The 22,442-nt window shown below is 61.2% G+C and overlaps 2 protein-coding genes across 2 annotated transcripts in view; both read right to left on the reverse strand.

Moving 5' to 3' along the window:
• HAP1 (huntingtin associated protein 1) overlaps positions 1–3,034 on the reverse strand; it is a 19,909-nt gene extending 16,875 nt beyond the window's left edge. Inside the window, 1 exon segment of the mRNA XM_019472881.1 lies at positions 2,846–3,034. Within this exon segment, the coding sequence (XP_019328426.1) occupies positions 2,846–3,034 (189 nt within the window).
• JUP (junction plakoglobin) lies at positions 1,939–11,655 on the reverse strand. The gene is made up of 14 exons (XM_009282629.2): positions 11,420–11,655; positions 10,171–10,424; positions 9,323–9,561; positions 8,634–8,835; positions 7,845–7,989; positions 7,326–7,429; positions 5,400–5,738; positions 4,821–4,976; positions 4,536–4,655; positions 4,214–4,351; positions 3,913–4,047; positions 3,578–3,617; positions 3,047–3,216; positions 1,939–2,817 (listed from the first exon to the last, which is right to left on the reverse strand). Exons 1-13 carry the CDS (start codon positions 11,643–11,645, stop codon positions 3,071–3,073), a joined length of 2,244 nt encoding a protein of 747 aa, XP_009280904.1. The 5' UTR covers positions 11,646–11,655; the 3' UTR covers positions 1,939–2,817; positions 3,047–3,070.
• Positions 11,656–22,442: the final 10,787 nt, after the last annotated feature.

The raw sequence follows: 22,442 nt of genomic DNA on the forward strand, positions 1-22,442 counted from the left end.
CTGCAGCAGGCAGCAGGCTGCCTGGCCCCCCCAGCCTCATCCCACAAGCCACCCCGGCCCCGCTGCCCTCCGGAAGCACGCTCGGCCCTGCTGGGGCTGCCCGGAAAGCAGCTGTTGTTTTGCTCATCCCTGGTCCTGGCACGGGCCGTGGCAGGAAGCGCGGCCGCATCCCTGCTGCACCGGGGCTTGGCCGCGGCCGCCGGGCTGAGCTCAGCGCAGGATGTTCCCCCGAGCCAGCGGGACAGCGCTGGAGCCAGCCCCGCTTCCCAGACCTGCTCCTGCTGCCTTTGTCCCTGGCTCGCTCCTGCCCTAGCCCAGCCTCCTATCGGAACTGACCATGGCAAGCCACAACGGACATGCAAACCTTCATGTCCTGCCATGCTCTGCAGCAGCCCGGGCCCCGTGCATGGTGGGCACCCACCTCCCCGTCCTCCCACCTCCCTTTGCGGCACGGCCAGGTGCCGCAGCAGAGGCAAGCAAACACGCAAGGACAGAGGGGTTGATGCTGACAGCGAGCCAGAACGGCTGCGACTTTGTTCCCAGCTCCCTTTGATCATATCCCCCCCATCTCCCCGCACTGGCAGCAGCCGTGTCGAGCTGATTAGTGTCCTGCCAGTGACTGCACAGAACGAGCTGTGCTACAGCAGGCAGAGCTCAGAGCTGGGGGGTCAGCGACAATGTCCTGGCTCTCCAGTTGCCTCCCTGTGTCACGGTGGTGGGTATCTCACTGAACTGATGCAGCAATCGCAGCACCCTGAGCCACCGGTGCAGTGCAGACATGGCTACATGACCTGACTCCCCTCTCCAGGTCCCCCACCTCTGCCCGAGGAGTCCCCACACCCCCAGCCGTCCCCCGCAGGATGGATGCATGGGGCAGAGGTACAAACCCGCCAGGGATGGGGATGTGGGCATCCTGGGGCCACTCGTGTTTCACCCTTCCATCCCCCAGCATGTACACCCCAGCAGGCAAAACCCACAGCCCTGCCCCTGCCCGCAGCCTCGCATGGAGCTGCTGCAGGCAATCTCCTGCCTCCGGGCTCAGCCTGCGCCTTCTTGCCCAAAAAGGTGCCGTGGGAAAGCCCGGGGCGGCCGGCTGTCAGTGGTGGCTGTCCCTGGCCCCATCCCCATGCCGAGGAAGCCGCCAAACAGATGGGCAGCCCTGAAGTTGGTGGGTAACTTTGTGAACAGACAGTTTCCACCTCCCAGCACGATCCCTGCCTGGCGCCCGGCGCCGCTTCCCCGTTGCCCTCCCCGGGCGCAGCTGTCAGTTAGCGTTTCAGCTGAGAATATTTCTCCTGCCATCTGTTCCCGCTATGAAGCCGGGCTGCGGAAGGAGGCAACCACATTTGCCTGAGCAAATCACTTTTTTTAACCTGGCCTCTTGCAGCTCCATCCAGGTTTCACTCCATCAATCAGCAGGGCTCACTGCCGGCTGGCGTGTTTATCCCCCCGAGCTTGTTAAAGTGAGCGCTGCGCAGCAGCAGAGAGGAGATGCTGGTGATGCTGCCTAATGAACAAACATCTTAATTACTGGGAGTTTTTACCTCCTGACAGAGCAGACAGACACCTGGATGGAGCCGGCATGCTAACGACCCAGCACAGCAACAGGCAAGGGAAGGGCTGGCAACGAGTCTGGGTGCAGGGCTGACGGTGGGAGCTGCTGCCGGTGCTGCGGGGCGGTGAGTGGGTGGCCTGTGCCTTGCTGAGCGTTGTCCCCGAGGCACAGGGAGAGGCCCAGCCTGCTTGTCCCCCCGGGGCTGCCACCTGAGCCCTCGGCCAGGCATAGCGGGTGCAGAGCATGGGAACGAGCTCATCCAAAGCCATCCAGCCCCACGGGAGGGAACCACCAACACTTGGCCCAAGGAGGGCGATGGCCACCTTCACCCCGGCTGCCCCAAGGGGACTCACTGACCTTCCCCAGCTGACAGAAGAACAGGCTCAGGGCAACACGGGGCTGGGGGGTTATTTTATTCTTTGCTTTGGTCTATACAAAAACAACTTACAGAAATAATAAAATCTTCCATTCCTGAACCACACTCCAGTAACGGTCCATCCCTTTCTGGTGGAAGCGTTAAACCACCATCAGATCTAGAGCCTCTTTAAAAAATGTGTTAGATAAGGGAGGAGGGGACGGAAACACACCACTCACCAAAAAGAAGGGAAACGGGTTAAAATGTGCAACAGAGATCAGTACAAGGACACAGTTCCTAATGCTGGAGTCACTCCTCTACGGGTACTGGTAGGATAGGCAGGTACACAAAGTCAGCTCCCCAATGGCTGATTGGAAAGAATTAAACCGCAGACATCCCGATGGCTAAAACGAAGGTCCTGGGACACGGCACCCTTTGGTTTCAGCAAACTCTGGATTGGCCTGATTAAGTTAGAGTTCACAGAAAGCAAAAGGTTTTCCCGTGTTAGATTCCTTTCCTAGAACACTAACACGCAGAACAAATAGTGGGGAAGTTAGAAAGCACAAACTTAAAGACGGCAAAAGCCGTTGGCACCATATTAAAAATAAAAAAGAAATATATATTCATAGAAAAGACTATTTTGCCAATGAAAGGTCGCTAACGGTGCAGGGTTTGTGTGTTTTAAAGCTTCAGAAACAGTATCTTGGATGCTGGATGCGGCAGTAGGTGCTTAAAGCAGTCCCAGGAGGAAGGACCTTCTCCACAGGCCCACAGCGAAGAAAAAAAATCAAAAAATAAAACCTCTTGTGGGAATGGAAAAGTTTGTCTTCTCAGGCACTTCTGTCTCCCAAGTCCTTCTTGTGAATACTCAGCTCTGGGGCCACCCTCTTCTGTATGGAGAAAACACCTGCGCGCGGCAGGAGAGCTCCCGTTACTCGACCGAGGGGGGGCTTCGAGGACACCAGGGCCCCCCGAGCCCATGGGGTGATGGGGATGCCGACCCGCGGCAGCACCGGGGACCCCGCGGCACACCAGGCGCCAGCAGCCAGCCCTGCCTCCCCCAGCCGCCCGCCCCACTCCAGGGCCGAGTGCGCTCTCGATAAGCGCCCGCACCCCACGTACATGCCAGCAACTACCTGGTGCGGGGGCTGCGGGGCGGGTTAGGCGAGCATGTGGTCAGCGAAGGGCGCTCGGACGCCATCGCTGTAGGCGTCCATGGGGTAGTCCCCGTCCATGTCCATGTGCATGTCGATGGGGTCCAGGGGGATGTCACCCGAGTACATGGGGCGGTAGCCGGGGTCCAGCTCTGCAGGAAAGGGACGCAGCAACCTCAGCTCCCACCGGTGAGAGACTTCTCCAGACCTCAGCCACCCTCCTGGTCCCCCTGCCCAGGGCAGCGTGTGGCACATGGCGCTGCAAGGGACACAAGGGCCACCCACCTGCCCCAAGCCTCTGGGCCAGCCCCGGCACACAGGGGAGCGGCTGCACGTGCTCCCCGGGGAGCTGAGCATCCTGCTGAGCATCCCCAGGCAGGCCAGGCTGGCACTTTGCTAGCAGCCACCCGAGAAAGGTTTTAAAACCAGCCTGGTTTGATGAGATGAGGCAACTGCCCCACCAGAGCACAGCCCACGGGGGGACCCCGCAGGAAGAGCTGGCGCTGTACTCACCATCTGAGTAGGGCTCGTTGATGGGGATCATGCTCTGAGCCTACGAAAGAAGGTGACACAACTGAAGAGGGGATTCGTGCTCACATGTGCACGATGCTCAGGGGCTACGTGGTGCCCAGCCCCATCCTGGGTAGCAGGTACCGCGACCCAGGGCTGCCAAAGAGCCAAGGCCACAGCCCATCCACCCCCCACTTCCCCCCGTTTGCCAGTCGCTCCTGTCCGAGCTCCGTCTGGAGGCGGCGGCAGCAGCTTTTGGAAGCAGGATGGGGCCGTCCCAAGAGGGCCTGGTTTCCCCAGGGAAAAGGACTCGTCTCCGTGCCCAGCGGGATGCTCACCGCCTCCCAGGCTGCTGGGTCGTGCTTGAAGAGGGAGTTGGTGAGCTCCACGGAGACACGCTTCCTGTAGTCGGGGTTCTTGTCCTCTGAGATTCGGAAGAGCACGGCGGCCGCGTAGGTGGCTGAAGAGGAAGGGTGGCAGCCTCAGGTCCCGGTGCCGTGCAGCACCGAAGCAACAGAAGATCCAGACCGGCTGCAGCTGGGGCGATGCCAGGTGGCAGAGAGCCCCTGGCACAGGGCCCGGCCCAGCAGCACTCACCCGTCCCCTCGTTCCTGCAGCAGCTCCATCAGCGGAGCGGATCCTGGAGTGCAGCAGCTCCATCAGCGGAGCCGAGGCCCCCTCCGCATCAATGGCATCTGCCGCCTCCTTGTCCTGGGCCAGCTCACACAGCACGCCAGCCGCAACGCGCTGGATGTTCTCCACCGGTGAGTAGAGGAGCTGTCAGGAGAGATTAGCGGCAACGTGAAGCAGCCAGTGAAGAGCTGTTGTGCTCCTGATGTGGTCTGACATGCACGGGTGCCATCAGACGAGCACTGCAGCTCCCTGGCCCCGGCACTGCGGGGCTATGCCAGCCAGCCGGGAGGTGGCAGAGCCCAGCCCCCATGCCCCCCCCGCCCCTGACCTGTACGAAGAGAGGGATGGTGTTGAGGCGGAAGATCTCCATGCGGTTCATGGGGTCCCGGGCCAGGATGTGCAGTGCCCCTGTGCACCCCTCCACGATCTCCTCCATCTTCACTCCGTCCTGCCAGGGGACAAGCGCTCAGCTGGGGCGTCCCACACCAGGGCATGACCACCCTGAGCATGGGCACAGGCTACCCCCCAGGGACAGGTCAGCTTTTGGGGTGCCAGGCTGTGCCAGGAGCAGGGCAGAGGGGCACCCCCAGCAGCCCCTGCCGCAGGGACTCACTGTGTAGGGCTGCTGCGTGCCGGCTGCTGCATGCCGCTGGGCGTCCTGGTGAGCCTTGACCAGCAGCTGGACCAGGCGGGGGATGACGGCGGCCTCCTGGAGCGGGGCATGGTTGGCCGGGCACAGGGCCAGGTTGCGGATCAGGCCTATGGTAGCCTGGAGGAGAGAAGGGGGGAAGGAGAGATTCATCTCGACCATGGATCACAGCAGCACGTGCTCCCCACGGGACCCTCCAGCCAGGCCCCCCCCCCCTGCCTGTCCCACCCCATCCCCCTCTGTGGTGCAGGCTGACTTCAGCTTCCTCCCACACCGGATCCGGCCCCCTCCCCGCGGGGGAGGCCAGGGCGAGTATTGATTCCAGCCAAGCAGCCGGCACGAGCCATTTCCTCCATTAGCTGCCGTCAAGGACGCCGCCCAACCGGACCAGGGCTGCAGTGGTAGCAGCCCGCCATCGCTCCGTGCACGGCACCAGCTGCAGACCCCCTCAGCAGCATGTCCCACCACGGGCGAGCAGCCGGGGGCTCGCTCAAGCCCAGCCACTGGCTTCCTCCGGCCCCCCACATCCCCCTGGCCCCTTACCTTGACCAGTGGCCACTGGTTGGGCTGGTTGAGGAGCTTGACGATAGCGGGGATGCCGTAGTTGAGCCGCACAGAGTTCTGAGCCATCTCGGCCTCAGGGTGCCGGCTGGTGAGGTGCCGGAGAGCGCAGACGGCCGGCTCGGTGATGTCCTCCTTGTCACCTGCCCGCAGGATGGTGTGGATCAGGGCCTCCACCCCATTTGACTGCGTCACCAGGGTCTTGTTCTTGCTGTTGTTGCAGGTCAGGTTGGAGAGGGTGCCGGTGGCACAGGTTAGCACGTTCACATCGTCGGAACTCAGCTGGTTCACCAGGATCTTGAGGACGCCATCCAGGCCCTCCTGCGGGAGCAGGGATGGGAGGTCAGACCAGCCCCCCTGCAGCCAGATCTGGGCTCAGCCAGTGGCTGGGCTGCAGCCCTGTGCCCGTCCCCTGTGTCTCTCGCCCGGGCATGGGGAGCCAGAGCTGCTCCCCCTGGACGGGCCTGACACCCAGCTTTGGAGAGGAAGAGCCCTCTCCCGCAAGGATGGCTCCTGCCATTGCAGAGAGGATCCAGCCCCCAGCCATGCTCCTCCTCCCAGACCTGGCACCCTCTCCCCTCAAGACCCAGGCTTGTGTGGCTGCCCTCGCTGGAGCTCGCACACCCCTTGCTGTGGACCCCGGACCCCCAGCACCCCATATCCCGGCCACACACGCCCCCCCGGCTCTGCATGGGCCAGAGCAGGCAGCAATGGCGGAGAGGCAGGGGTTGCCATGGGCCAGCAGGCAGCAATGGCGGAGAGGCAGTGTTTGCGCCTCCCACACTACGCCTTTCCCCATCCCCCCCGCAGCCAGAGCTGCTTCTCCGCGATGCTGGCATGGCGTGAGCAACAGGCACTCCCGACATGTGCAGCTTTACTTAGAGTTTAATGTCTCCAGCAGCTTTTCTCTGCTGGGAAGTGCAAACAATGCACCCGCCAGTGCTCCCTGAGCAGTCCCGGGGTGACCCCGGTCCCAGCCATCACTACGCCTTTCCCCATCCCCCCCGCAGCCAGAGCTGCTTCTCCGCGATGCTGGCATGGCGTGAGCAACAGGCACTCCCGACATGTGCAGCTTTACTTAGAGTTTAATGTCTCCAGCAGCTTTTCTCTGCTGGGAAGTGCAAACAATGCACCCGCCAGTGCTCCCTGAGCAGTCCCGGGGTGACCCCGGTCCCAGCCATGCCGGCAGGCAGCCAGCAGGGGGGCAGGAAGGAGTTAAAGGCGCCATGGCCGCATCCCCCCCTCAATCCGCAGAGCCAGGGATGGTTACGCGCCAGCCCAAATAGTTTCCACGCTGCATCAGGCACTAATCTGCACAGAGGGGCGGCCCCAGCAGATGGGGAACGCATCAGGAGGCAACAAAGGGCTGGGGAGAACAACCCCAGAGCAGAACTCGGGGTCACCCTCGCACCGGCTGCCACTCAGCCCCATGGGCACAACCACCTCGACAGCAGCTCTGATGGCAGCTCCCTCGCTGGGGAAGGAGCCGAGCAGGCGGCCAGCGCCAGGGCAGGCTGCCAGGGGCTCCTTGAGTCAGAGCAAGCAGCAGCCCTGGCGATGCCCCACTGAGCACGTGAGCGACTGCCGGTGGCCTCAGCCCCCCGCTGGGGACACGGCAGGAGTGCTGGCAGCCGGCTGTCATGGGAAGGGCCCTGGGCAGTAAGCAGCCTCCTGCGATGCCAGGTAAACCCCTGCTGCAGCAGGGCTCAGGCACAGCTGGGCACCCCCTCGCTCTCCCAGGCACACATGCTGCCACAGCCTGCAGCTCACAGGGATTGGAAATGGCACAAGGACATTGCTTTGGATTCAGTCTGGCACAAGCAGAGGGCGAGGGGCAGCCCGGCAGCTGGTACGGAAAAGCCTCCAAAATGCTGTGTTGAAGCACGACCCAGGGTCCCGCAGACTCACCTGTTTGGTAGCCACGTCAGAGAGGTTTCGCAGGGTCCAGAGACAGTTCTGGACCAGCCTGGGGCTGGAGCTGGTCAGGTGCTTGCCCAATGCCTGCATGCCGCCTGCCGGGGAAGGAGACACCAGCCCATCTGTAAATACCCAAAGCTGCCCCCGCAGAGAGGAGAAGGGAGAGACAGTGGGTCTGCGTGGTGAGTGGGGGCTGGGCACCACCCGACCGAGGCCTCCAACACACGATGCAGCCTCACGGCTTAGCGGAGGCTATATGTGGTGCGGGAAGACAGCTCCCGGCTGGCCAGCCAGGCCAGATCCTGCCCATGCATGGTGCCAGGAAAGCACCTCAGCAGCCTTTCAGAGCAAGAAACCAGGCCACACGCAGGTGGTTTCACCTGGCTGTGCAAGGCATCTGCCTGTCTTGCACATCAGCTGTGAGACGGCACCCTCAGCTGCATCATCCTGACGCCACCATCCTCCTCCTGTTTGACACCAGCTCTGCTGCAGCCCCCCAGCCCCTCTTACCAGCCTCAACGATAGCAGGCTTGTTGCTGGGACACACCGACAGCACCTTGAGCACCCGGCTCGTGGTCCAGAGCAGCTTCTCATAGTTGTAGCTGCGCATGATCTGCACCAGGGCCTGGGGTCCTCCGTTGGCCAAAATAATCAGCTGCAAGACAGAAGGGCCAGGGTCGGGGCATGCGGCAGCTCTGGGCTGCTGGGACCACCACTCTGGTTTCCCCAGCTCATGCCAGGACACAAGTCAGGCAGGAGGTCCAACTCCTCGGCATGCAGGAGTGCTTCAGGTCACCCCCGCCGGGGCACTGCACTGCCACCGACACCCCCCCCGCCACCCCAGCCCTGCACACTGGGGTCCCTCGCCCCGCGCCGCAGGCAGGACGGGCAGCAGCCCCCCGCCCAGACAGCGTCAGAGCAGGTCCAGGGACTGAACCTCCGCACGAGTCTGGGACGACTCGTGTGGAGGAGAAGAACAGCCAAAGAACAAAGATAGAGGCATTGCCCGGAGCAGCAGGGGGAGAAACGCAGCCGAGCCGATCTACCGGCCAGACTGGGACAGTCTGTGCTTTTGGGGACGCTCCACCTGTGAGAGATCGGATGTGGCAGCGTTGCAGACAGCACAACTGCTCTGCTGCTGGCTGTGGCTGGGGGGCACGTGGGCCGAGACAGCGAGAACTCCCACCCCTGTGCTCCCAGGCTTCTGTCTGCGAGGAGCAAGGTTGGGCAACCGCCCCCCTCCCTGCCTCCCCTGGCAGGACCCCGCGCCGCAGGGTAGGCCAGACTCCCCAGGCCCACCTTGCTCTCCTGGTTCCCGTAGGCAAGGAGCTGAAGGCAGTCAGTGGTGATAGCTAGGAACTTGGGGTTGTTCTTGTTCAGCAGGGGAACCATCTTCTGCAGGCCATCAGCCAGGCGCACAGCCATCTTGGCCCCTTCCTGGTAGAGCAGCAGGTTGTGCAGGGTGGTGATGGCGTAGAAGAGGACTGACTCGACCGGCGAGCTGCAGGCAGGTGGCACAGAGCCACATCAGTGCAGGCAGCTGCCTCCGGGCTCACCAGGCTGCTAGCAGAGCCCCCAGAGCTGCCCCGAGCCCCAACTCCCACCCATCACCCTGCAACGGGACCTCGTGCAAGGCTGCCATGCTGCACGGCCCCGGGGCTGCCCTCCGGGAAGGGACACCTCCTCCTTGGGGCAGAGCAGAGACTGAGCCCTGTCTCCATGGACAAGGCAGCGTGGGGGGCCACTCCCATCCTCCTGCCCCCACACAGGCTCCAAATGCAGCAAACCCCTGGGGCTTTCACAGGCTAAAAGGCTCAAGGTCTCCCACACCCTTGTTTTGGCATCAGCAGAAGGAGGACCCACGTCTAGGCGCAGCACAAGCCCTCCCCTCCACTGCCCCCAGTCCAGGCAATCGCCTGGCTGCCAGCCCGGGAAGGACCGCTCGGCTCTGCCATCCTCTCGGGACCCCCCCGCCGGCACCCCCATACCTCAGCATCCTGACGAGGGCCGGGATGCCGCCAGACTTGAAGATGGAGAGCAGGCCCTCGCGGTGGTGCGAGAGGTTGTGCAGGATGCTGGTGGTGCAGCGGGCCGTGTCCAGGTCGCTGGTGCTCTGCATGGTGCGGACCACAGCCGCCACGATCTGGGGCGACTGCATCAGAGCACGGCGCGACGCCTCCTTCTTGGAGAGCTGGTTGACGATCATGGCTGCTTTGCTGACAACCACCTGGGGGGGGAGAGAAGCTGGTGGGTGAGAGGGGGTCTTGCTGCCGCCCGCTGCCCATTGCAGCAGGGACAGGAGGGATCCCACTCTGCTGGGCAAGAGCCAGCCTGGGGCTGCCGCGCATCGTTCTGGGCAGGGCGGTGCTGGAGCGGCAGAGCCAGCACAGCCAGCGCAGGCAAGGATTGCTATTTTTAACAATCCTCATCCACAATGCTCCAGGAGCTACGCTGCATTTTGCAGCAGTGGGCAGTGTACGGTGGGGTCCACGGAGCACAGGCGTGCTGCAGGGATGGACAGGGGGAGGGCAGGGCGGGCCGGAGCACTGAGAGACGGCAAGAAGCGCTCAGTGTCTGTGCAAGGCCAGGGCAGGAGAGCCATGCCAGAGCAGCAAGGACAGGCTATGGAGATGCAGGTGGGCAGAGGTGGGCTCAGTCCTGTTGCAGCACAGAGGCAACTGCAGAGCTTTGCCAAGAGGAAGGAGCCGGATGGTGGCCGTGGAGCCCCACGAGGATGAGAGCCCACCAGCTGTGCTGCCGCAGCTGGGGAAGCGTGCACCGCAAGCCTGGCAGCTGAAAGCCCAGAGACACGCACAGGCAAACCACGCTTCCTTACCGGGTCCTCATCATTGAGCAGCTTGGTGAGCTCCGGGATGGCGCGGGTGGCCAGCTCGGCATCATCCTGGTAGTTGATGAGGTGCACGATGGCCGATTTCAGCATCTGCGAGGGCTCTGCCAGGCGCTGCACGTTGGTCTGCTGCCCCTCCAGCTGGGTGGTGATCAGCAGGGAGCGGTCCTCCACCGTCTCAGGGTACATGGCGGCCCGGACACGCTGGGCCCGGGTCATGGCCAGCTGAGCCTCCATGTCTGCTGCAGGGGGAGACGGGGAGGCAGCATTAGACTCAGGCTCTCTCTGAGGAGCACTCCCAGCCCTGCTTTCCAATTTCAATTAGCTGAGCCTGAGCTTAGTGCAACGACACCGGCAACGTCAGCAGTCCCAGCACGCTCTGCAAGGAGCCGGTGCTTCAAAGTGTAAACAGATACAGCAGCACAGAGATAAGACAACACTCGATTAGGCAGCATGATTAGGCAGTTGTCACACAAGGCCCATTAATTAAAAAATTAAGGATATTTGCAACTTGGAACCAGCTGGCGCTGGGTATTAGGAGAAGGACACGGAGGCCTTCCCCATTGAGGATGCTGGGACAAGCACGACCCGAGGGGCAGAGATGCTGCAGCAGCCACCCGCAGTCCCCACCTCTGCGGCACAGGGACCACGCAGGGCTCGGGAGGGCTCATCCTTCCCTATGGGGCTCTGCCCCCAGCTGGTGATTAAACCTTCCAGGGCCCATTCCTGACAGGGGAACCGCAGAGGTGAGTGAAGCAAACCAGCCCTCTTTTAAGGGATAAAGCTGGGGGAAGCATCTCCTTTGGCTTTGGGGACTGTGTCTCCGCCTGCTTCGCCCTCGCAGCAGCGGGAGAAGACGGGCCGGCCAGCGGGGCTTTATGGCACATGCCAGCAGCTCTGCCAGCCACGCTGAGACAGGTTTCCCAAGCAGGCAGACAGGCAGCAGAGCAGACGGCCGATCCGTGGGCTGGGATCAGCTGTTCCTATCTCGAGCCAACCCACCGACGCACTCGGATGTCTGTGCACAGCTCAGCACCAGTGCGGGCTGGCTGCGCGCCGGCCCTACGCAAGAGCCTCTCGGCGCAGGGAAGGAGGACAGGAGGGAGCATATTTTAGGCAGTAACAAATCCCGGGGTGTGGAGGAGTGCCCAGAAGGAGCACAGCTCGTGGGGGAGGCAGAGGAAGGCAGGAGCAGAGCAGCTGAGCTCACAAACATGCCCGGCCCCACAGCCCCTACCTTGCGCTTGGCTCTGGCCCTGGCTCCCTCCCTGGCAGTAGCTCGTGGTGGTCGTCTTCTTGATGGTGTACTGCTTTCCGTAGACCTCGTCATCGTCCCCGAGGCACTTGCTGCTGACAGAGGGCACCTGGGTGTTGACACCGGAGTGGATGCCCGAGTCATAGGTGTAGGTTTGCTGCCACTCTGTCACCTTGATCGGCTGCTCCATCATGTTCATCACCTCCATGGTTGCTCTGTGGGGCAGGAGGGAAGAAATTACGCCTCCAGCAGAGCCCAGGTCACCACAGCACCCTCCTGCCCCTCTCCTGCACCGAACTGTGTGGCAGACCCCAGCGCGGCAGCCGGCCCCTGCGCAGCCCACAAGCGGATCGAGCAGATCGCTATCTGCCCTCCTCCCCCACGCGAGATGAAAGGCGGCACCGGGATGACGAACCCACAGCTCAGCACTTTGCTGCTCATGTTCAGACATGAACCGCGGCTGTAACCAGTGCAGACCGTGCGCAGCTGGCTGAGCCGTCAGCCAGCGCCTACCGCGCAATGCCGTGTCTCACCACCTTGGCGGCGAAGGTGTGAGCAGGCTCTGCCCAGCATGGAGGGACCCCGCAGCCAGACTCCCCGCTCCCCCGATGGCCAGGCCCCCCGCTGCTCCAGGCTCCCCTGGCTACCCACAGGCTTTTTAAAGACCAGTTTCCAGAGACAGGACCTGGCAGCGAGCTGGGGACAGCCACAAGGCACGAGCTCCAAGAATAAAACAAACCTTTTTAAAAGCCCTCTGGGACACTCCTAAAGCACCTAAAAATAACTAGGCAAAGCCACCGGCTCGGCTCTCCCGTGGGTGCTCAGCACCACAAGCACCCATGGCATGGTCTGGGGCTGGGTGCTCCTCACGCTGTGCCAAGCACCACACTGTGGCTGTGGGGTGCCGGGACAGGGCAGCCCAGCACATCCCAAAACTCAGGACAAACCAGCCAAGGTTGCTTGCGAGCAGGGCTGCGTTTCCCTTGTCTTTAATTTGGGGACGCAGGGGGAGGGCAGACGGCTCATGGATTAACCCCTGAGCTCATCGGGGCAGGCAGACGCTGCAGGCCTGTGAGTCACCAGCCCCGCATCCAGCCCCCGCCGCCCCCGGCATGGCCAGGAGGTGAGGGATGGAGGCAGGCAGGGAGGGATGGAGACAGCGCCCAGCCAGCCCTACCTGCGCCGACCCACCACCCAGGCACCCACCGGGATTTCTGCCCCTTCCTCCGGCCGCACAGGAGGCTGCGCAGGGGCGAGGATGAGTCAGAGTTTCAGAAGCAATAAAAGGCAAAGGGAGCAGCTGCCGCCCGGCATAGCTGGGCGCAGCAGCAACCGCACTTCCAAACAGAGGCGTAATTACCACCTCCACCAGCACTGATTCATGCAGCAAGCTGGACCAGGGCGGCCGCGTGCCCCTGGCTCCACTCCAGCAGCCGGCACAGCTTGGGGCTCACAGGGACCAGCCAGGCTGGTGTGGCAGCCTCAGGCCCCAGCACCCTGCTGGGGGGAGCAAGGGGAACGGGAGACAAGCCCCCCGCTGGCCCCAGCCCCCTGCCATGCCAGCGGCTGAGTCAGGGCGTCGGGTTGCCGAGGACGCGGCTTGCGCGGGGCAGCCTGGCAGGGCACAGCGCGCACGGGCTTGGCGCGGCTCGCCCCAGCGCTGCCGGCTGTTCCCAAGGAGCGGCTGAGCCCTCGCAAGTGGCACAGGCCGGTGCTCACAGAGAAAAATCCCAGCCTGGGCACAAACAATCATTTCCATGGAGCAGCGGCTGGGTGGGAGGCAGGAGCCCCGCCATGCTCCCATCCCCCTGGTTGGATGCATCCTGCATCCCACCATGTCCGTCCCCCAGCCACCTTCCCGGAGCCACTGCAGGGCACTGCTCCTGTCAATTCAATGTTTTTTGAGCTGTCAAGCAGCAATCCACAGACTAAGTACTGCTCTGGCTTTAATGGGTTGTGCATAATGAATGTTTATAAGGCAGCAAGAGAGGGACCCACTAATGGAGGCCAGCGGGGGCAGATCATTCCCACGGCAGGGCGCAGGCAGGAGCTGGGGTTTCCGTTTGGTGCGGCAGGGCAGTGCGTGATGCACAGCGCCGGGGGCGAGGGGCGAGCCCGGCTCTGCTCCCCACCCTGCGCCAGAGCAGGGTTCGGCCAGGAGAGCCCCTGTGCTGAGCCAGGAGTGCCACAGTGCCACACACCCCTGTGTGTATTCACGAGCTGTTGCATCAGTGTTTGGGAGAGCAAGTCCTCCCAACTGGGTCACCCTGGCCATGGTGGCAGAACCTCCAAATTTTGTTGGGAAGCCCAAGAAAAGCAATGCCAAATCATGCCCGAGGAAGCATGGCGGGCAGGAGAGTGCTCTGCTGGCACCAGTGGGGCAAGTCGCAGCGGTGCATGAGCTGGTGCGAGCCAGGAGCTGGCACGAGCCAGGAGCTGGCGTGCAGAGCCCCGGCAGCAGGGCTGTGGCCAGAGGGACCCCAGCACACCCAGGCCGACACTGGAAAACTGCCCTGGACAGGGTGGGCAAGGGGAGAGCAGAGCCAAGGGCAGGAAAGCTCCCTGCACCACAGAGGGGGGTGCGAGGACTGTGAGCACCCACCCCAGCCAGGGCAGGGACCCCCAGGCAGCAGCGACCTGGAGCTGGCAGGAGGAGCTGGTGCTGCCTGCACCATCGGTCGACCGGTAACAGCTGCTCTACAATTTACAGGCATTTGACAGGCACTTAATTTTTCAAACCTCCATGAGTTCAGCTCAGACACTGGCTTCTTACAGAAGCCTGCATTATGCATGAGCCACCCCCCTGCCACCTCCTCCGTCTGCACCCCAGAGACATCAAAAGCCAGCAAAGCTCCTCAGAGCCCAGACACAAGCTCAGGTGATCGGCCCCAGTACAAGCTCCAAGCAGGAGAACGGGTCCAAGCTAATGAGCACTGTGTTAGACCCATCTGAACACGGCACCCTGCAGAGGGGGGAGAGGGGCCACCGGGGATGGGTGTTACACAGCTCGGAGGACTCTCCATCCCCAGGAGCCCCCCAGAAGGGACCACAGATGCCTCATTAAACACAGCCCCTGTCCTTCCCCTGGAGCATCACCCTGCCAGCAGCCCCTGGGGGGTTTGCTCACAGCCACGGGCAGCCAGCAAGGCTGGCAGCACCCAAGGTGAGGAGGGCAGTGGAGCAAATATCAGATGCTCCAGCAGCGACATCTTCTGAATCCTGTGTCAAGCATACTCTGCTTGTCACTCAGAGAGGGCCAGACACCTGACATGAGCTTCTCCCCCATCCTCCACAGCTGGGTTCTGTCCCCAGATGTCCTCCCTCCTCCTCAGTGGGATCAGAGCAAGACAGGCAGTCCCCCAGGCAAGGGATGCTGGTTACGCCTGGGTTCACCTTCAGCAGGAGCTGTTCACCAGCAATGCTTTTGGTGGTGAACGGCTGCAGTGGGGCAGGACCCCTGCCATCCCCAGGAAGCAGTGAAGGGGAGTGCAGCAGTTCACGCAGGAGGGAGAAGCCAGGTATATTCAGGGCAGGTATTTTCACGTGTGCCCTAGAGGGGTCAGCCGTGAGCATGAGGGATGCTTGAGTGGGCTCTAGCCCCCTCCATGACCAGGCCTGTCAGTAGGACAATTGCTGCTGAGCCCGGCCCTTATCTCCTTCCCATTGGGCTGTTATTAACCAGAGCAGTACCACCAAGTCCCAGCTGAGCCCCCTGCCTGCACAGAGCTGGGACCCCCAGGAAAACAGGACTCACTCCCAGGAAGTGAGAAGCCCCCCAGGAAACAGTGAGGCAGATGTGGGGGACCCCACAGAGGGGACAGCAGGTTTGGGGGAGCACCTCCAATGGCACCATGTGGGACATGGGGCTGCACAGGGGGGGGTGGCTGAAGCCCCTGCCAGGGGAGAGCCAGGAGAAGGTTAATCCTTCTCCCACCACTTCCCGCAGCCAGGAATGCCGGGGAAGGCAGAGGAAGCTCCCACGGCTGGAAGGCACCGGCCAGCAGCTCATCCGCCCCCAGAGCCATTTGATCAGCATCCAGGCGGCATGGCCCCCGAGACACTGTCTGCAGAGGAAGTCTCCAGCAAACACGCAGCCCTGGGCCTGACCAGCCCTTCCCTCCGGCTGCTGGGAGAAGCCTTCGGCCTCACGCAGGCAGGACACAGCCGACAGATGTACAGCTGAGCTGCCCAAAACAGCAGCAGGGAAGCCATGAATGCTGTGTCATGCAAAAATAGGTATTGCCCAGGGACTTCTTGGGGGGGCAGCAGTCCCTGGGGTGAGCAGCCATGACCCCCAATGGGAGGTCACCCCTAAGTGAGCAGGAAGGGGGCACTGAGCACCCCCACATCACAAGTCCCAGGCAAGGGCTGCACAGGAGCAGGAACCAGGACCTGGGGGTCAGTGGGCGTGAGAGGCAGCCTGAGCACATCACATGCGGCTCCAGCCTGCCCTTGCCCCTGTGCAGAGCCCGCTGTGCTGTCCAGCCCGGAGCAGCGTGGGATGCCGGCCAAGGGGCTGCCGTAGCCCTCCGGAGAGCCCCATCCTTGCACACATCCTTCCCAGCCCCACCGGGAACAGAAAGCAGCAGTGCTGGGAGTACCCCCGCTCAGGAGCCACGCTGTGCGAGGGGGTGAGCTCGACTGCATGAAGCACGCGAGCGATTGTAATTACAGTCACTTAGGCTTTTAAGAAAAGGAAAGAGGCAGTTAAGGCAATTCAACAAATGCAATGTGAGAAAAGACTATTTTAGAAGCACTTACGCTACACACAAGTGATCTCCGGTCCTCCCCACCCGCCTGGAGAAGCCAGGGGATTAGTGACTGCTTGCTCAGACAGCGAGGCTGGGGGAGAGCAGCCTCGACAACCGGCAGCAGCAGAGCCCTCCTAGGGGCAAGGGCACCCAGGGCTCGGTGCACCCGGGAGAGCTGCACCCCGAGGTCCCCCATCACCTGCAACCCCCTGCCCAGAGGCACCCAGAAGTGACACCATTGCACCGACAGCTAATGAAGCTGGAGCAGCAGCTAATGAAGCTCCCACAGACGCTGCAACAGACCCAGCGCTGTACAAAAGCTTCAATGGTTTTGAAGAGGATCCCTCGCAGGAACACACAGCAGGAGAAGGCAGAGAAAGGAGCTTTTCAAGACCTCACCAGCATCAATGGGAAGTGTTACGAGTCAGATCCCGGCTACCACAAGCCCTTTCAATGGGGCTTTACAGTGAAGATAAGTGGAAGAATTCAAAGGGGAACGAGAGCAGCTTGAAGTTTAATGAGGATGAGACGGGCAACCGGCCTCTCGTTAGAAAGCGGGCTGTAACGGCATGAGGCCACCCCAGCCCTGCACAGTGAGCAGGAAGGGGGCACTGAGCACCCCCACATCACAAGTCCCAGGCAAGGGCTGCACAGGAGCAGGAACCAGGACCTGGGGGTCAGTGGGCGTGAGAGGCAGCCTGAGCACATCACATGCGGCTCCAGCCTGCCCTTGCCCCTGTGCAGAGCCCGCTGTGCTGTCCAGCCTGGAGCAGCGTGGGATGCCGGCCAAGGGGCTGCCGTAGCCCTCCGGAGAGCCCCATCCTTGCACACATCCTTCCCAGCCCCACCGGGAACAGAAAGCAGCAGTGCTGGGAGTACCCCCGCTCAGGAGCCACGCTGTGCGAGGGGGTGAGCTCGACTGCATGAAGCACGCGAGCGATTGTAATTACAGTCACTTAGGCTTTTAAGAAAAGGAAAGAGGCAGTTAAGGCAATTCAACAAATGCAATGTGAGAAAAGACTATTTTAGAAGCACTTACGCTACACACAAGTGATCTCCGGTCCTCCCCACCCGCCTGGAGAAGCCAGGGGATTAGTGACTGCTTGCTCAGACAGCGAGGCTGGGGGAGAGCAGCCTCGACAACCGGCAGCAGCAGAGCCCTCCTAGGGGCAAGGGCACCCAGGGCTCGGTGCACCCGGGAGAGCTGCACCCCGAGGTCCCCCATCACCTGCAACCCCCTGCCCAGAGGCACCCAGAAGTGACACCATTGCACCGACAGCTAATGAAGCTGGAGCAGCAGCTAATGAAGCTCCCACAGACGCTGCAACAGACCCAGCGCTGTACAAAAGCTTCAATGGTTTTGAAGAGGATCCCTCGCAGGAACACACAGCAGGAGAAGGCAGAGAAAGGAGCTTTTCAAGACCTCACCAGCATCAATGGGAAGTGTTACGAGTCAGATCCCGGCTACCACAAGCCCTTTCAATGGGGCTTTACAGTGAAGATAAGTGGAAGAATTCAAAGGGGAATGAGAGCAGCTTGAAGTTTAATGAGGATGAGACGGGCAACCGGCCTCTCGTTAGAAAGCGGGCTGTAACGGCATGAGGCCACCCCAGCCCTGCACACAAAGGAGCCGATAGCCTTTGTTCATCAGCGCTCACACGTCTGGAGCGGCTCCCAGCCACCCCAACAGCTCTGACAACTTCAGGTCACTCGGGGAGGGCAGCGAGGGGTGCAAGAGGTACTCTTCAGACCCAGGCTCCCTCACTGGAGGAGGGTCTAAAACCCTATTTGTTTTCCAGCTGCTCCTGATGAGGTTAAGTTTGAGCTGCTGAAAGCCCCGTGCAAAGCCCCCACTCCCACTATTCAGACAGCACCAGGGGTACCGCATCCGCCCTGAGCGCGGCGAGACTAGGCTCCAGGTGGCAGAGCCGGCCCCGGCAGCGCAACATCACTAGGCTCCCTCACTGGAGGAGGGTCTAAAACCCTATTTGTTTTCCAGCTGCTCCTGATGAGGTTAAGTTTGAGCTGCTGAAAGCCCCGTGCAAAGCCCCCACTCCCACTATTCAGACAGCACCAGGGGTACCGCATCCGCCCTGAGCGCGGCGAGACTAGGCTCCAGGTGGCAGAGCCGGCCCCGGCAGCGCAACATCACTGCCACAACCCGCTCCGCTCAGCTGATGCTCTCCATCAAAGCAGAGCACGTTCCCCAAGCCTCTGGAAGTGCCTCGCCTTAACCGAAATTAACAGCTACTGACAGCTCCAGCACATGCCAAGTCCAGGCTGTAATATTTTGGCACTTCACATCCCAAAATGACAAGGTATTATCCATCAAGTGCTCTCCCGTTGCGAGAGCACGTGCAATGCCGGGCATGACACCCACCCTCCTGCAGCACACTGAGGGGCTGCCGAGCCCTCGCACAGGGCACCATGGCCCCGGGAACCACTGGGCACCCGGGGGCTTGTGCAAGAGCTGTGCCAAAGCATCGTCCACTGAATCACGGCTCAGTCTTCCCTGGGGAGCTCCGCTGCCCACGCCGTGCCCTGCTGCAGCCCCAGCTTACCCAGTGTTACTTCCCTGCCCCACATGCACAGCACTGCTGGGCACCGGCATGGATCCAGCAGCTCCATTGCACCCTGATTTGGGGGCAGCTCCCCCTCGCACAGCTCCAGTGCCATGCCTGGCCAGCTCTGCCTGCGTGGGGCGAGCCCCACGACAGGACCCAGCCCAGGGAGGGGTTTCCCAGGGACATTCATGCATCAAAGACCCATCATGCGGTCTCTGGCAGAGCATCTTCTCTCCCCGCATCCCTGCTTGCTGGCACAGACACCACCATCCACGGAGACAGAGGGATTGGGAGGACCCATGTGGGCACAACCCCTCCTCAATAAAAGTTTGCTGGTCTAATTAGAAACGCTGCTGGGAAAGATGGGAACTCATCACTTGTCCATGGAAAGGAGAACTGGCATGATGCAATTAATCACAATAACTCCATCTGGATAAGAAAAAAAATAATCATTATTTCGTTCTTAAAGGACAACTTGTTCTTTGTGCTCTTTAAAACATGATAATTGCAGGCTTTAAATTTAGGCTTTGAGGCTCACAGGCTGCTCCCAGCTCCACTCATGGTGTCCAGAAACACAGGATTTTACCACCTGGCCCTGATGCTGCCAGAAGAGCCGAGGCAACGGGGAGGGACACAGGGCTGCTGAGCCCCGGCTTAATTTCTCCATCCAATTGCATTACATCTGTAAAGTTCAGACGCTTCACAAGAAATTATCACCAACACCCGTCAGCACCCGGCCTGTCAGAGCAAGTTAATGATTTGTCACCAGGGTTCTGCCTGCGCGTCACAGCGATTACGGCAGGGCTCCTTACAGCAGCCAAAGGTCTCTCCCCCACCAGCGAAGCACACGCACTTTATCCAGCCATCCACCCTCAAAAGCCATGTGAGACCGCGGCGCATCCCACACCACAGGGTCCGCGTCTCCAGCACTGGAGCAGGCTCCCCTCCGGGAGGGCACTGCTGCTCACTTGCCTTCACTGCCTCCTGCGGGTTTGATCACCCAGGCGTGGGATATTCGGAAAACACCGAGCATCCCACCTTCACACCCTCCACCCAGCTGCCAGCTCCGGCTGCTGCTCAGGGTCTCGGAAGGAGCCTGAGGACTCGCTCAGTTCAAACGAGCGCAGCCATTGCAGGTCTGCAGGCGCAGCATGAGGCTCCTGCCCTGTTTGCAAAGCAATTTCGGAGCCGAGCGACCGAGGCATGTTGAAATGCCCCCAGGCCTGTCAGCAGCCACAGCAAAACCCATCAGGGCTGGCATATTTAGAGAAGGGTATTTCAAACCTCTGCCTAATTAGAAACATTTTCATCTCCCCCCCCCCGCAGCCGTGGACAAGCCGTGCAGCATTCCTGTGCCAGAGGTGGGAAGCGGAGGGGGTGAGGAGCTCTGCCCATCGAGGCACCTGTGCACAGGAGCCTGCACAGCTCCAAAGCCAACCCAGTTTAAGCACAGACATGGTGTTTAGCTGCTTAGGTCAAGTTTTAAGACTTCTTTGGAGAGGGAGTACCTGTGCCTTCACACCCCTGCTGTCCTCCACCACTTCACCAAACAGTGTCCATGGGGAAGGGGGGTAAAGCCAACCCTCCCAAAGCAGAGAACGCTGCAGCAATTCAAGGGACCAATGCAGCCCCGGTGTCCTCCCGAGCTGCCATCCGCACAGACCAACCCAAAACACCCCACAGTCTCACAGGACTGAGAGCCACCACCCAAGCCTCAGCTCTGGGTGATGCTGGGTGCCCCACACACCCTGTCTAGGTGGAAAAGCACCAGCTGAAAACAAGGTAAAAGCTGAAGTCCAAGGTAGGCTTGTACTGTTTTAATGGAAATTAAATTTCTTTTTAACTTCTGTTAATTAGAAGCCAGTCTAATTTAAACCTTCAAGACTAGCGCAAGCCTCAGTACAGATGCTGCAATTAAAGTCTTGCAAGTTCTCTGCAAAGAGCCTCCACTTCCCCAGCTTGCAAAGCGGGGGCCAAGGGCAGCTCCGCTCCCCAAGGCTCTGCCATCTGTGAGCGGCAGCGAACCCAGCAGAAGCACCGTCTTAAACCCTGGAGATCTGGAAGTGCGATAAAAAGCCAAATCCCATCAAGTGCTCCCACACCAAACCACAGCCTTGAAGGGAAGCCATCATCACAGGAACAGCCTCAGCTGAAAGAGCCATGCAGCTGCACCACAGTTGCCTGCCCCAGCTGCTAGAGCTGATTAAGGATTTCAGGTGGGGGAAACAAAGGGGAGAGTTAATGGGATTAGGACAGCACTGAATATTACACTGAAATACAGCACTGGGACCAGAGGGGAAATTCTCCAAGGTCCCCAGCTGCAGCCAAGCCATGAGCCGCCTGCACTGCTAACGTGGTCAGTGCTCCGGGGACAGTGCACAAATCTCTCATATGCCCAGGCCCGGCAGACCGCCCCCCCGCCCCCCCGGCAGCCCAGCTCGGCCCCACTGGGATGCACGCACTTCCTGGAGCCGGTGAGGACACGCCACATCGCCCAGACAATAGACTGTAAATGCCATTGTCTGGAAGGGAGGGCCCTGCTGCAGCCACCCCCACCTTCCCCCAGTGCCCCACGAGCCCCCCAAGCATTGAGGACCCACATCTCCCCCAGCACCCACACAGGAGCCAGCCCTGGAGGGGAAAACACCCCTCAGCCACTGATGCCAGGAGTTCTGTGCATTCCCTTCCTGATGGCCAACTTGTTTAAACCAAATTAGCAGTAAAATGGGTTTTTCATGACACTTTATGGAAATCCTCCAAAGCAATGATTACAGACTTCAGATGTGCAAAGACTGTTTCATTGGGTACCCCACATCCTTCCAGCCTACTCTGATAAAACACCAACAAGGACACAGAAAGGGACCTTAAAATCTCCCCAGCCCCGTTACCGGCTGGGCCAGACACCCGCTCCCCCCAAGAGCGGGGCCAGGAGCAGACCCCACGGGCAGCGCACTCGCCCTGGATGTGGATGACAGCCCTGAGCAAACGCCCCCGGCAGCTCCGGCACCGCTCCAGCCCCGTCCCCGAAGCAGCTGGCAGAGAGACGCTTCGCCCCCGGCTCCCTGCCAGCCTGATGGCAGACAGACACAAGACCGACGGGTGTCGGGGATGGCAAGCAGCACCAGCGCCAAAACCAGCATGACATGGGCTGGAGCAGGAGGTGCAGCAACTGCGGGGGCCGGACCCAGCTGGGTCACAGGGCATCCCTGGCCCCCACCACCCTCCCAGCATGGGGAAGCCAACAGGCAACATCACCCCAGACATGGGGCTCGCCCAGGCACCCTGACAGCGTCACGGGAAAGCCAGGGGGGTGCAGGGACGCTGCAGCCTGGCAAAAGTGGGTGCAGGCTGCTGCCTTCACACCGTGCAGGCACAACAGCGGCGCAGGTCACCCAGGGCCGTCCCCGGCAGGCGGCCGTGCCCTCTCAGCAAGCATTCACGCTCCTCTCGCAGCACAAATGTCTCTCCAAGTTGCTCATACGACAGCCTACGTTCTCCTTCTCCGGGCAACTCCCAGAAACGTTTCAGCATTATCCTTTCATCTGTGCTGTAAACCTGATTAATTAAGCTAATCACTCAGCTAACGCAATCAGAGTGCTCTCCCCTCTCCAAACACCAGACAGAAAAAAGACAGCCGAGTTTCGCTCCCCCGTGTCCCCCTGCGCGGATACCCGCTGCCAGCCGCTCGCG

The sequence above is a fragment of the Aptenodytes forsteri genome, unplaced genomic scaffold, assembly GCF_000699145.1.
Source record: "Aptenodytes forsteri isolate BGI_AS27 unplaced genomic scaffold, ASM69914v1 Scaffold492, whole genome shotgun sequence".
Classification (NCBI taxonomy): Eukaryota; Metazoa; Chordata; class Aves; order Sphenisciformes; family Spheniscidae; genus Aptenodytes; species Aptenodytes forsteri.